Source organism: Ostrea edulis, chromosome 1, assembly GCF_947568905.1.
Source record: "Ostrea edulis chromosome 1, xbOstEdul1.1, whole genome shotgun sequence".
NCBI lineage: Eukaryota > Metazoa > Mollusca > Bivalvia > Ostreida > Ostreidae > Ostrea > Ostrea edulis.
In genome coordinates this window covers 2,806,327-2,820,919 of record NC_079164.1, presented here as the reverse complement: position 1 = coordinate 2,820,919, position 14,593 = coordinate 2,806,327, and the positions used below count along the sequence as shown (strand labels likewise).

Below are 14,593 nucleotides of genomic sequence, written 5' to 3'. Positions count from 1 at the left end.
GTTTGGCTAGTTATTGTTTTACCCATTTTGGTTTGTTTGTTTGGTTATCTGTTGTTTCACACGTTTCGGTTTGTTTGCTTGTTTGATTATCCCTATAGGAGTTATGACATTTATCCCTGTTTCTTCTCTTCGCCCTTCATCATTTACTGGTAATATAAGGGGGCGAAAGACCCTTAATAGATAAAAAATTCCAACAAAACAAACGAGTTTCATCTGTTTAAAATTGCAAAAATAAACATTGAAATAAGGATTAACCACCCCCTTTATCTCTGTATTTCACGGATTTGAAAGTTGATAAAGCCAATTTGGGATTCATGTACAGATGTATTTTTTTTTAAAAATATAGCTTATTCTATGATAGATTTTGCTATCGAATTCAGAGATTTGTGAGCTTTATATGAACAATACTCATCATCGATGCTAAACATTATCCCCACGTCTGTACCCTGTAGTATGTAGTATGTGTCATAAGAACAAACGTAAATTAAGTGACTTTTCCATTACATACTCGGAGATTGTAAGTAAAAATAATCTTGAGGGATCTTTGACCATTTCTGGTATGGGAGGGGGGGGGGGTATGTCCAACCAACTCTGAGCGTCGGTGTGTAGGCCTACCCCTGATTCCAAAACCTCGCCAATGATACAACAGAGTTTGGTTACCCTTCACCATATGTACTTAATCCTCAGCATCGTACAATATCAGTCGATGGTTTGCAGGACATTTCTGATGAAGTTAGTGCTCTGTAAGAAGAAAATGACTGCTCCTACAATTTAGTTTCAGGTCACATGACTTCAATGACCTTGACCTCTGACATGAACATAAAAACTGGTATAACTTTAGAAGCGGAACAAATAGTACGTTGGATGTTTGCCCAACTATCTATTTTGTATTGCTTGTAGGAGTTATGAGATTGATCACTGTTCGTTATCTTCACCTTGCACATCCATAAATGGTAAGATAATGACAGGACCTACAAACTAGTATCAGGTTCAAGTGACTACAGTGACCTTGACCTTTACCGTAGGACATAAACTTGATATTACTTAAGAACTAGGTCTCATAGAGAGATGTGATATCATCGGAAATTATAAAAATATGATGGGATCTATAAATTGGTATGAAGGTCAAGTGACTACTGTGATATTGACGTTGAACATGAATCGGATATTTCAGAAGTGGGACTGACAGAGACATGGACTTTTGAGAAATAATAAAAGTGTGTTGTGACCTACAAAACAGTATATCTAGTCACCTTGACATTTGACCTTGACTATAAAAATTTATATAACTTTAGAACCGGGGCTGATAGAGGCATGGGACCTACAACCTAAGTTCAAAGTCAAGTGACGCCAGTTGTAAGAAAGCAAAAAACCCGGGATTTTTTGAAAAATCATAAAATCAAGGTCTTTGTGATCTAGTTGATCCACTAGATTTTTAAATGACGTCAAAATTGGCATGGCTTTTGTGCAAGTGAGGAAAATAGTAGAACTCAGAAAAAGCCAACCTTTATACAGTCAGTACTCGTTCGGTACACTTTATAATCGGCATGTTTGGTCTGTTTACTTCATTATTATTTATCAAATATTTATCTTAGAGGTTGTTCGATATCCATTCGATATACACAGAATACCTTAACAAAAGAACTGTTTTACATTTTTTGGTATGAGGAAGAGGATAACCCTTTTCATCATGAAACGTATAAGTCGCCATAAGTGGCGTACGTCATTAGAACAAGAACTGTTGATGGTAATGATAGAATCACTGATCTCTTTGAAATGAAAGTGTTTAGATTTACAGATACACTGACAATTTCCTGAATGTTTTGTATAAATCTACATAAGTGAGATACACTTTGTTTGGCACTTTACAATATTTACAACCCTGATTTATATAGAGATATGTAAAACTTATGCGGTACCAATTTTGATGCACCAGATGCGCATTTCGACAAATAATGTCTCTTTAGTGTTACTCAACCGAAATGTTTGAAATCCGAAATAACAATGACGTTTTAGAGCTATTATAGGGGAAAACAGTGTGCCAAATAAGTGGAGTCAAATTCGTCTAAAGATAAGAGCTATGCGTGAGGGAGATAATAATTAATTTTGAAATGAATTTCTAAACTTTTTAAAAGCAATTAAATATACATCCGTATTTTCAAGCTAATAACGAAGTTATCCATTGAAATCTATATCTATTTCTATAATTATGTTATTTTTTTTATCATTATCCCAAAATGACTTTCCCATCATCACGAGATCATTCAGAAACTAGATATTGGCATCAAAGTAAAAATGAAGCAGATATGGACGATAGTGAAGTCTTTTATATATGTGTCATGCAAGGTGATGATAACGAACAGTGATCAATCTCATAACTCCTTGAGGTGGAATTAGATGCCTAGGAAGAGTAAGCACCCCCTGTTGACCGGTCACACCTGCTGTGAGCCCTATACCCTGATCAGGTAAACGGAGTTATCCGCAGTCGAAATCAGTGTACCAAGAACGTTATAGCGACCACAAAATTTGCGAAATGCTGACTGCAATCGAGACTGTTGAAATCCCTGTACCATCAACTTGTTTGTCAGTAGCTTACCTCGAATAAAAACTGACTATACGCAGAACAAGCTCTTGCATATCGAATCAGTTGAGATATATAAACACCATATTCAGGTGATAATGGAATATTGCTACATAAATATGGGAAGTTGACGATGAAGAAGCTGAAATCATCCCGTTTTTCATACAGTTGAGTTGTCAGTTTGCCGTTAATGTCTACTTTCGCTAAAATATCTAAGTATGAAGCAGAAGTGGACGACTCTGTGGTGTCCTTTATTTCGAGCTCACAGATATATATTAAATCGACATGAAGGACACGACACAGTCGTCCACTTCTGCTTCATACTTAGATATTTTATTGGAAGTAGACATTAACGGCAAACTGACAACTCAACTGTATGAAAAACGGGATGATTTCAGCTTCTACATCGTCAACTTCCCACATTTATGTAGCAATATTCCATTATCACCTGCATATGGTGTTTATATATCTCAACTGATTCGATATGCAAGAGCTTGTTCTGGGTATAGTCAGTTTTGAAATCGAGGTAAGCTACTGACAAACAAGTTGATGGTATAGGGATTTCAACAGTCTCGATTGAAGTCAGCATTTCGCAAATTCTATGGTCGTTATAACGATCTAGCTCGTCAATACAACCTCGCATTGGGTCAAATGCTGTCTGACGTGTTTCATACCGATTGTTAAACCGTTCTTGGCACACTGAGTTTGACTGCGGATAACTCCGTTTACCTGATCAGGATATGGGGCTGACGGCGGGTGTGACTGGTCAACAGGGAATGCTTACTCTTCCTAGGCACCTGATCTCACCTCTGGTGTGTCCAGGGGTTCATGTTTGCCTTACTATCTATTTTGTATTGCTTGTAGGAGTTATGAGATTGATCACTGTTCGTTATCTTCACCTTGCATGGATGAAAGCTATCATTGTTAATAAACAAAACGTCATCGATATATCTAAAAGTCGAATTGAAGGCCACAGCAAGATATTTTTTTCTTCTCAGGTAGACGTTTTTGAATAAATTCTGCTTCATATGAATATCAAAACAGGTCAGCTAACAAATGAGCACAATTCGTGCCCATGGGAATTCCAACAGACTGTTGGAAGACCTGATCACCAAAAACCACGAAGATATTGTAACACACAGTAGTGACTTTCAAAGACACACATTTCGCATCATCTATGAATAGACGGAGATAAGGACCAATGATCAAACTTATAACTCCTATAAGGAATACAAAATTAAAAATTGGGCAAAGAAATCGGATTCTGAATTCAAAGTCGACAAAACGTCAGTGTAAGAGTTATCTCTCTTGTATGGTTGCCGACTTTATTTGAATGTTTATTTTATCTTACATAAAACATATATATTTCAAATAAACATGGTTAAATGATTGTAGTGATTCAATTTTAAATTTGTAAAGGTGAAGAGTTTACTAGAAATTATACGGTACTGTATAGTTTTATTGGAATCACCATTTGAGCTTTACAAAATAGACTAATTCACAATTCCAATCAACGCAAAGTTTTAAAATCTGCGAGGGCAGCTTCGCACGAATGATTTGCTTTTGACTAGGATTCTACATTAATTATTTAACATTTATGATATCGAACGTTCAGTGTATTAATTAAAGCTTTTTCTATTACAGGCTGCGGTAATCGATGATATGCAACAATTTTAACATTCACATATACTCCATGCTGCATAAAAGGTGAGGGTAACGAACAATGATCATTTGCACAAATCCCTTAAAGAATAAACGGTTAAGAAAGGTTAATTGAAAAGTTAATATAACGAACAGTGATTAATCTCATAACTTTTATAAACAATGCAAAATAGAGAGTTGGACAAACATGGACCCTTGAACACACCAGAGGTGGAAGCAGACAAACACGGACCTCTGGACCCACCAGAGCAAACACGGACCCTTGGACACACCAGAGATGGGATCTTGTGCCTAATAGGAGTATGGTAAGCATCCCACCATTCTCATGTAGCCCTAACCTACATTAATTTTTCAAAGCACATTAGGCAATATGCATACATGTACATGTGAAAACTCACCCTATTGAAACCAATCACGAAACAATATGTGCTCATAATCATTCCAAATTCCCTAATTCTGGAGCATACTCAAATGCATTTCCCTATAATATCAAGTGTCAATTGTAGGAATTTACTTGTTTCATTTCATAAATGAACTCTCAGAATGGATGGACGTCTTGTAATTCAGCTGATATTTACCGCAGCTTTGTCAGGGGTTAATGGAGTGTCCTCGGATATTGGTTATAATAATAGGTAAATATATACGTATAGTTAGACATCCTCTGAATTCTTCAAGCTATCGAGACGTTTCCAAGCGTTTTAGAATTGATAATTTCGGAAAACAAAGTTTCTGGAGGGGATTTCTTGATCTACATGTTCGCATTTGGTCTTTTATCCGTAATTTCATTTAGATTCCACATCTATCTTCAAGTAGTTTGGAACATATGTATACTATTTATTGCATTGTACTGATATAGAATTATACAATTTTCAGCGAATCGCTTAAGAAGTGTGGTTACAATACCCATTTCAACGACAGTGTCAACCGCTGTGTAGGTAAGTTATTTGTTTTTTTTCTCTCTATTACAAGTACACGAATAAAAGTTCTGTAATTCTCCTATTCGTACTGAACAATTTTGGGAATAAAAGATTTAGTAAACAGTCTGTTAGAGTAATCGATTTTAAAATATACAACAGAATTATTCAAAACCTTCTACATGAGAATAAGCAATCTCTTGCTGTGGCCTTCAATTCGATATCAAGAGAAATCGGCGAAGTTTGACCTACTAGCAATGAGAGTATTTATTCATATTTCGATGCGATGTATCTCGGTGAACTCGAAATCATATACGCCACAGAGTCACCTATATCTGCTTCGTACTTAATTGTTTTATTGAAGATAGATGACTACAGGTTTATACATACAGCATATGAGGCCGTGTCGGGAACTTTGAGTCAATATTTAAAAATGTCTGGATTTATTTAAATTTAACGCTCCGATGTTTGTGACGTAACGTCGTTATGTTACTAAACGTGGAAATGAAAGCACTTAAGATTTACTAAACGTCTTCGTGTATGAAATGCGAAGATAACGAACAGTGATCAATGAAAAGTGAATATAACGAACAGTGATCAATCTCATAACTCCCATAAGCAATACAAAATAGATAGACAAACATGGATACCTGGAAACACTAGATGTGGGATCAGGTGCCTAGGAGGAGTAACCACCACCTGTCAACCGGTCATACCTGTTGTGAGTCATCTATCTTTATCATGTAAATGGAGTTATCCTTAGTTAAAATCAGTATACCAAAACAGTCTAACAATCAGTATTAAACACATGAGACAACATTTGACTCCCAATGATAAATTTTATTGGCAAACTAGATCGTATATCTTTTTTTATCTTGTTACCTATATTTTTACGGATCATTCCGAAAAGTAATTATATATATATATATATATATATATATATATATATATATATATATATCCCGATTTAGAGTGTCGATTGGGCAGCTATGGAGTGAATTGTAAAGAAGAATGCATTAGAGGTTATTATGGCTATCTTTGCCGGAGCAGCTGCAGTTGTGAAGTATCCGCATGTGATCCAGTTACGGGATGCCAAGATCATTCTAGTAATGAAAGCTTGTTATTCAAACTAAAACTTGAAACCTGCCGCTTTAATTCATTGTCATGTTATTTATTTCAATATGTTCCACTGTGTCTTAACTGAAAAAAAAAATACTTTCCTAAGATATGCAAAAATATTGAAATATTTTCCTTTCCAGAAAATGAATTTACAAAACATGTTTGTTGGTGTGTATGTTTCCTTTTGTTTAATCTAGATGTCAGTGGCAACACGAATTCCAAGAAACCAACCCAAGGCAAAACTACTATACCATATCAAGAAAGCTCAGCGATACATTCAGAATCCACGAAATTAATATTAACGCAGGAAAGGGGGAATCCCGTTTTCAGGGAGCATCATGAAAATCAGATTTGGATGTTGGTCTGCCTTGCTCTCGTTGGATTCTTAGGCACAACTTTCATTGCTGGTCTTCTCATCTACACGAGGAAACTGGGCTGGTATGTTGTAGTTGTATAACAAGGAAACCCCCTTGATGAGGAACTTATTTCCTAGCATGGTTTCATATTCATATGCTTGTAAAGTAGAATTTTAATGCAAATGTTATGTTGACAAATCATGCAGCAAAAAAGAAAATCTGAATATTAATGTTTTTGCAGTTGAGAAATAAACATATTTGTTCGACTGGTTAATTTCGCACCCAAAATTAATTTCGAATTTCGAATTTTCAACTTTCCTGCTCTTGCAATAATCATAATGTGATATCGTATTTTCACACAAGCTTACACAACTTATTAAAATAATGTTTTGTCAGTGGATTTCCATACTCGCCGTTACTAGGGGAATCCTATTTAGTTTCTTTTCCTGCCCTTAGTGATATCCTTAAGTTCAGTGCGAAGTCTTGCCTGATCTGTGGTCGGAGTTATGAAATGATTTGTGTTGTACAACATAATATTTGGAACTTTTTATTTTCAATGTTGGCAAGTTACTATGAATTATGTTTATATGTGCCGATTCACTCCTCTTTGGTACCTCATCCCACCTCTTGTATATCCAGGGGTCCGTGTTTGCCCAACTCTCTATTTTGAATTCCTTATTAGAGTTATGAGGTTAATCCCTGTTCGTTATCTTCACCTTTTCGTTTAAAATATTGTGTTGGGTAAGACAACGTCTGAAATAAAGATAGATTTGCTTTGTATATGCTTTACTAATGGATCTAATGTAGTTAAGAGAAGCTGTCAGTAATCATGGAGAATTTTTTGGAAAGTGCAACAAAAAAAAATTATTGAAAAATTCTATAATTTTATGCAGCGTTATTGATAAAATCATTCAAAACGCATGTGTGAGTCACTTAAACTCAAATAACACAGAGTTATTGATCACTTTGTTGTTACCATGGTAACAAGGACACAGTCCTTGAAAAAACAGTGAAATATACCTCTTTAAAGTCCAAAATAAATATAATTAAGATAATAAGATGCATATTTTTTTAGTTTAAGGTAAATGGAAAAGGCTTATATAAAATTTTGTTTAAATAAGAAATTTAAATATCTCAGCAAAAAATGGTTTCCATGGCAACCAACATACCGTGCATTGTATACAGTCAAAAATTCAATAAAACAATAGATTTTTTAACTATCTTTTTTCAAAAACGCAACACAATCATGCAAGGTCTTTCATATAGAAAGAAATAACAAATGTTAGATTTTTATTCAAAAAAATAATATCAGTTAAACAACTTTTAGTTTTTTGTTACTGACCTTACCAAAAACACCCATTTTTTTTCATGTTCAGCTACATTTTCGAAAATCTATCTAATTACTAGGCTAATGATCTAATTTAGGTCAAGAACATTTGCCTTCTGGGTGCATCAATTACTTTCTAATGACATGCTAAATTCTATTGAACCTTGTAAATGACCTTGTCCTACAATCTCAAGGTCACATACATTAACCAATGACCTTCATATTTAATCAGTTGACTTAAACTGCATTTGGATTTAATTTAAACTTGTATATATCTTTATCTACTAACGAACCTGTGTATTTTTTTTAAAATCACATATTGCTGTGGTTTATATATATTAAAGTTTATATATGATTGCGCCCATGACAAAAGGTCCTTATGGCATATTCAAGAGAACAAAGAAATACCGTCACAAAGATTTGACGTTACGTAGGCCTAGCGCCATACGTAAAGATGCATATATCCCTATGTACACGCACATGATTCAAAACCACGTGTTTGATTTAGGCTAGTATGCACGCTTTAAACCAAACCAAATAGACAATTTGGAAACAATATACAGGTTTAGATAAAATATTTATAGAATGTATGATATTTAAGAATTTGAATGTTCCGCGTCGGTTTCTTTCGGCAGTGGACCGACAAAAAATAAAACATGTAGGTAACAGCAGATATAGTAGCGCACATCCATGAAGGTTCATCTAAGACTGTGTTTATTTCTTTGAACAATTAATCCTGAATGAATCTGAGGTAAAAAAAAAAAATCATAATTTTCAATACAAAAGTTGAATCCACTTTCTAAAAATTCATGATCCGCCTCGGCTGCAATATTTACACTGTCAATACGATGTTAAACAGACGATTTGTGATACACCCCCCAATTTATTAGGTTATACCCTATCATAATTCATTATTCATTATACATAATTTACAGACTAGTAAACAGTCATGAAAAACTTGAAAATTTTTGGGTTTAGTATATTCTGTATGAAAAATCTGTGCGTCTGGTAATCCTATTTATAAATCCAAGAGAGATAACTCTGAGACAATACTTAGTTACTGAGGTACCCCAAAGGAAAATGAAAGGTGAAGATAACAAACATCGAACAGTGATCATTCTCCTAAATCCCGTAAGCAATTAAATAGATAGTTGGTCAAACACGGCCCCCGGACACTGAATTGATGTGTTAATTTAACCAAATATAAAAAGTTCACTTGCTATTCACATGTTTATTAAACAATTATTACCAGATGCAAATATATCATATTAGGCAGCAGATTTGAAATCAAATTGTGTAATCTTCGTAACATGATATCTAGGATGTATATCGTTTCCCGGTTTTATAAATTCATTTGAAGCCGACATTAGAGGTCTTCGGAAGATGAATAAGTTATTAACACATTTACAGTCATTGGTCTAAATTTGAGAGTTTCTGACACATATTAGGCCTATAATTTTCCAGGGGGGGGGGGGCAGCTGGAGGGGATGTTCGGGATAAAAAGAAATTTAAAAAACGCAGAGGAATTTCGAATAATTATTGACAAGCAATCAAAAAAGAAAAGAAAAAAAAAAAACAAAACTCCACCCCAAATGCATGGCTATAAGAATTGAAACCTAAATAGTGTTATCATACCCTAACTTCGAATGCAAAATCTTGGGGGGGGGGGGGTAAGCAAAAACAAATAAAAAATTAACTTATCAAAAATAGGACACCTTCCCCTCCCCACCGCCATCCTGGTTCTACATGCCTGGTTTTAAGAGTATAATTTAGGAAACATTGATTATGATATCGAAAACAAATACTCACTGAAAATAGAGAAATTGATTTTTTGATACATAGGCTACATGTAAGCTGTTGAAATAAGTAGGCCTCAAGTATTTCTATATCGAAATCTCTATGAAGTGTATTGTTTTATTACATTTAAAATATGGATGTGGTCTAAAGTACATGAATTACAGAATTTGTAATTGGAAAACGTGTGTGCTATACCCATAGCGTAATGATATAGGGATGGGATATTTGTTAGAGGATCTACCAACAAAATACCCCCCCCCCCTTCCCCCTTCCACATCGTTACATATACAATATTTTGAAATATGAATTGCATTATAATAGAAATTACATTGACCATTTGATAGAAGATAAATTATTTCAGTGAGAATGAAATACTTTGAATACACAAAAAGTGCGTCACAATGCATGTTGAGTATGACGCAATATGAGGTGAAAGTGTGACGTCAGCATTGATACTGATTGAGTGTAGAAAATGATTTAGATATTCTTTGGTTTTTTTTTAAAGAGAAACAAGTGTTCTACACTAGACATACTTGGAATCTTATTTACCGGTGTTTACTATTAATTTACTAGATCTATCTGTCATCGGGACAGTTTGTATGAATTTGGAATGATTAAATGGATTCTAACTCTACTATTAACTAACAAATCAAATTTAATTTACAGAAAAATAGGCTAATCTCTACACCACCTTTCAAGTTTCCTGTTAAATGAATTCCTTACTGACCATCCAGAATTTGTTATGTTGTCTGCAAAGTGATATTCATTCATTTCTTCCTTTAATTCTAGAGAGTTCACATCAAGGGGGGTAATAATTGTGTAAAATAGTAGGCCCTAGTGTAGAGTTTTGAGAGGTTTTACAAAAAAGGGTAAATTGTTTAACTGTTTTTATTTACTATATTGGTAGTATAAATAACTGTCTTAAAAACGGCATGTAGAATTAATGCCAGCCCTACTGCGTTTCAGAGACAATAGTGTCTGAAAAGAAGTCATAAATGCTCTTTTTTACCTTAATTTATGACTTATTTTTAAGAATAAGCAAGAAAATACACATTTTTTCAATCAAAAGTACAATAATCTAAGTGCTTTCTTGAATTTCTATTCACTGTACATTACTGGGAAATTGTTTTATTAGAAATATTTGTGAAAAGATTAAAAACTCAACATCTCATGATTTAACTGTGGGTACGGTCCGTTGCCATGGAAACACGATGCATGGTTCCAATAATTTTCACTTTTTTAACATTGATTATCACCATACACAAAAGTGTGAGAGTTTCATTCAGATTTGTGATTTTTGCACTTTCCACTTTTCTAAAGAAAATTCTCAATGGTTACTGACAGCTTCTCTTAACTGCTACAAATACGATGCATGTGAATTCATTGCTTTCTATTTGAGAAGAAAATTACTTATCGATCCTGAGAGGTATAGATTTTCACATCCATAGTGCAGATTTTGACGTTGTTTTTCTTCTTTGAATTAATATTTCGAAAGAAATAATTGCAAATTTAACTTTTTTATTTCCGTTTTTAGCTCTTTTGAGCCGAAGGCTCAAAGAGCTAATCATATGGCCATATGTCTGACGGGCGGTGTGCGTCAGCTTTTTGGAAAAGGGCTATATCCGAAGAACCCCTTGGCCAATTATTGTCAAGTTTGTCACAGAATATCTTTGTCCCAAGGGCCTTCATTTGTATTAAAATTAGGGTTGTGACCTTTTAACAAGGGAAGATAATTAGGAAAATGCAAACAAAAGTAGCGGTTGCTAGAAAACTCTTCTTCTCAAGAACCACTGGGCAAATTATCACCAAACTTATGCATAAAGATCAAGATAGGTTGTAGATAAAAAAAAAAGTTCAAGGCATGATCCTGGGGTAAAGGGTGCGGTCTCAAGGTCACTTCAAATTTTGTTTTGTTAAGACTTTGATATTTTGTTTAGTATAAGGACTAGGATCATCAAATTTTGTCAGTTGATGCATCTTAGGACATACTATCATGGTGACCTACATTTTGAATTTCGCAGGTAATTATTATTAAATGGATTTTGATGCATATCTTGGACATTTTTGAGCCTATGATCATCAAAAGTTGTCAGTTGATGGATCATGAGACCTTGAACTGCGTCATGTGAAAAGTATGCCACTACTTTTTGAATGTTATGGCTAATCATTTGTGAATACATTTTAGGTTGTTATTTCAAATACCGAGATGTTTAGAATCATCAAACCTTGTAAGTTCATGCGTCTAGAGGCTTCAAAACATATTTATAAAAAAAGTAGGTCACAGTGACCTACTTTTGAATTTTGCAGACATTCAAATTTCACATTTTCAATTTTAGATGCATATTTTGGACACTATGAAAGCTAGGATCATCAAACTTCGTCAGTTGATGCATCTAGAGTCTTCATAGTTTGTTGACCAAAATGTAGGTCACCGTGACCTACTTTTGGAATTTGACGGATATATTTTCATATTTCAGATACTTTTTCACTTACAATTATCAAACTTTGTCAGTTGATGCATGTTGAGTCGTCAGAGTGTGTTGACTAAAAAGTAGGTCACAGTGACGTATTTTTGGATTTTGACGGCCATATTTGAATATTTCAGATACTATTTGCCTAACAATCATCAAACTTTGTCAGTTGATGGGTCTTGAGTCTTCAGAGTGTGTCGACCAAAAAGGAGGTCACTGTGACCTACTTTTGGAATTTGACGTTTATATCTGAATATTTCAGATACTATTTGACTTCAATCATCAAACTTTGTCAGTTGATGCATCTTGAATCGTTGGAGTGTGTCGACCAAAAAGTATGTCACTGTGGCCTTCTTTTGAAATTTGACGGCTATATTTGAATACTATTTGACTTGTCAGTTGATGCATCTTGAGTCTTCGGTGTGTCGACCAAAAGTAGGTCACCGTGACCTACTTTTGGACAGTTACATTTAAATTTTCAGGTACAATTTAGCTTAACATCATCAAACTTTGTTAATCGATGAATCTTGGTTAGTGAGAATTTTTGCCTGTTCTACAATGTGTCAGAAGAGCGATTCTAGGCCCAAGGGCCTCTTGTTTTAATTTTCGTATGGTTTTGGGGTGGTACAACTATAGGCACTAAATGAAAGGTGAAGACAACGAACAGTGATCAATCTCATAACTCCTAAAATCAATACAAAATAGAGAGTTGGTCAAACACAGACCCCTGGACTCACCAGAGGGGTAGATATACCATAAAATACTGTGTATGTTGTTTTGTTGATTTTGTTCTTTAAATCCGTTTGATAAAACACCTATGTTTTACATTTCAGGTGCAAATCTACTTCACAATATCCTTACTTAGGTAATACATTAGAATATTTTGCAGAATAATCTTATTATCAATTACAATGATGATTGCGTCATTCTCCTGTAATAGAAATGTATCAGTATAGATAGATATGTAAGTAAGTATGAGATATTTTATTCCATGGAATCTAATATTAATGCACTTTAATTGAAACATTGATTGAGACATTTTATATTAGAATAACTTTCGGAAGTATTTAAAAGTCATTGATATTCTGTCTAGGAGGTGGAACTGCTATCGCTGGAAATAACATTGAAGTGGAACCTGACGGACAGCCCATAGGCGAGATGTGTGGTTCCAATGATGATGTTGACGTTTACGACGAAATTCGCAACTCATTCCAATATAACTGCAGCAACTCATGGGTAAACTCACGTCTTTCTCCGTGTTGTGGAAACGGAAGCAACATCCGCGACAGAGAAACTCAAATGTCACAAAACATTTACAGTAAATATGAGGATGAGGATGATGGTCAGTACAGCACCCTTCAGTTAAAGAAAAGACAGAGTGCCGATTCAAACATGAATGGATGGCCGAGACGTGAAGGAGCATGTAGTTCACAGGAAGAGTACGCATCATTGAAATCATCTGGTATTATTGGTGATGCAGCGAAAAAAAGAAAGGGAAGATTAAAAATCTTGAACAGAATATCTGGAGTCAATTTTACCTGGCGCAGACAAAACAAGAAATCCATTGGCAGTCTTACTGACTTTACTTCTGAAAATGGACTTGTAGAGTTGAACAAGGGTGCTGCAAATGAAGAATATTCAATGACGACAGGATGCTCTGGAAAAACAATCAACGAAGAGGAGAGACCATACAGTCTCGTCAATATCTGTGATATAAATGATGAATGCTGAAATATAAAATCAAAGTTTCCATCTGATGGATTCTGTGGAGGAAACAAGTAAGCTTGCAAGGGAACATCCATTTTTTGTTTGTTTATGTTTTTCAAGCCATGTATAATAATAAAGATATTCCAAAATGTTTTCTAACAGAAAATCAAAAATTATGCAAAGCATCAAATATGAACTTGTTTAAACACATAAACAAGACACGGTTTGCTAGTACTGCTTGAAACACCTATGTGGTAATTACTGTCAATGATAAATACAATTGAGGATTAATTAGCTAGACGCTTTGGTTTCCAGTCAAAGAACCAAAGTGCATGAAATGCCCTGGTATTTGGATTGCATCCAGTTTGCTGTATATATTTATATGACCTTCCATGGTAATAAAGAACAACTCTGCACTGAAATCAATGAAAATAACGAATAGTAATCACTCTCAAAATTCTACAAGGAATACAAAAATCAAAGAAGGGGAACATCCCCCTGATATACCAGATGTAAATAAGCAGCTCCTCTTGACTGTGATTCCTATGTCTTGATTAGGTAAACGGAGTTATCCGTAGTCAAAACTATTATGTAAGGAACAGTGTACCCGGAGGTATAAATCATGTCAGACAGCATTTGACCTAGTGATAACTTGTATT

At 34.6% G+C, this 14,593-nt stretch overlaps 1 protein-coding gene across 1 annotated transcript; it reads left to right on the top strand.

The window, feature by feature from the left end:
- The first annotated feature begins 4,790 nt into the window (after positions 1–4,790).
- Positions 4,791–14,087, top strand: LOC125664470 (uncharacterized). Its single transcript, XM_056150897.1, has 6 exons — positions 4,791–4,875; positions 5,117–5,178; positions 6,129–6,263; positions 6,474–6,714; positions 13,061–13,092; positions 13,321–14,087. The coding sequence occupies exons 4-6, from the start codon at positions 6,632–6,634 to the stop codon at positions 13,956–13,958; spliced, it is 753 nt and encodes a 250-aa protein (XP_056006872.1). The 5' UTR covers positions 4,791–4,875; positions 5,117–5,178; positions 6,129–6,263; positions 6,474–6,631; the 3' UTR covers positions 13,959–14,087.
- The last annotated feature ends 506 nt before the right edge of the window (positions 14,088–14,593 follow it).

Bases quoted from the DNA above. Each gene is read 5' to 3' on its own strand.
- LOC125664470 (XM_056150897.1), top strand. From the start codon at position 6,632: ATGTTGGTCTGCCTTGCTCTCGTTGGATTCTTAGGCACAACTTTCATT. The intron at 6,715-13,060 runs GTATGTTGTAGT...TTTACATTTCAG, and splicing joins TACACGAGGAAACTGGGCTG to GTGCAAATCTACTTCACAAT. The intron at 13,093-13,320 runs GTAATACATTAG...TATTCTGTCTAG, and splicing joins TTCACAATATCCTTACTTAG to GAGGTGGAACTGCTATCGCT.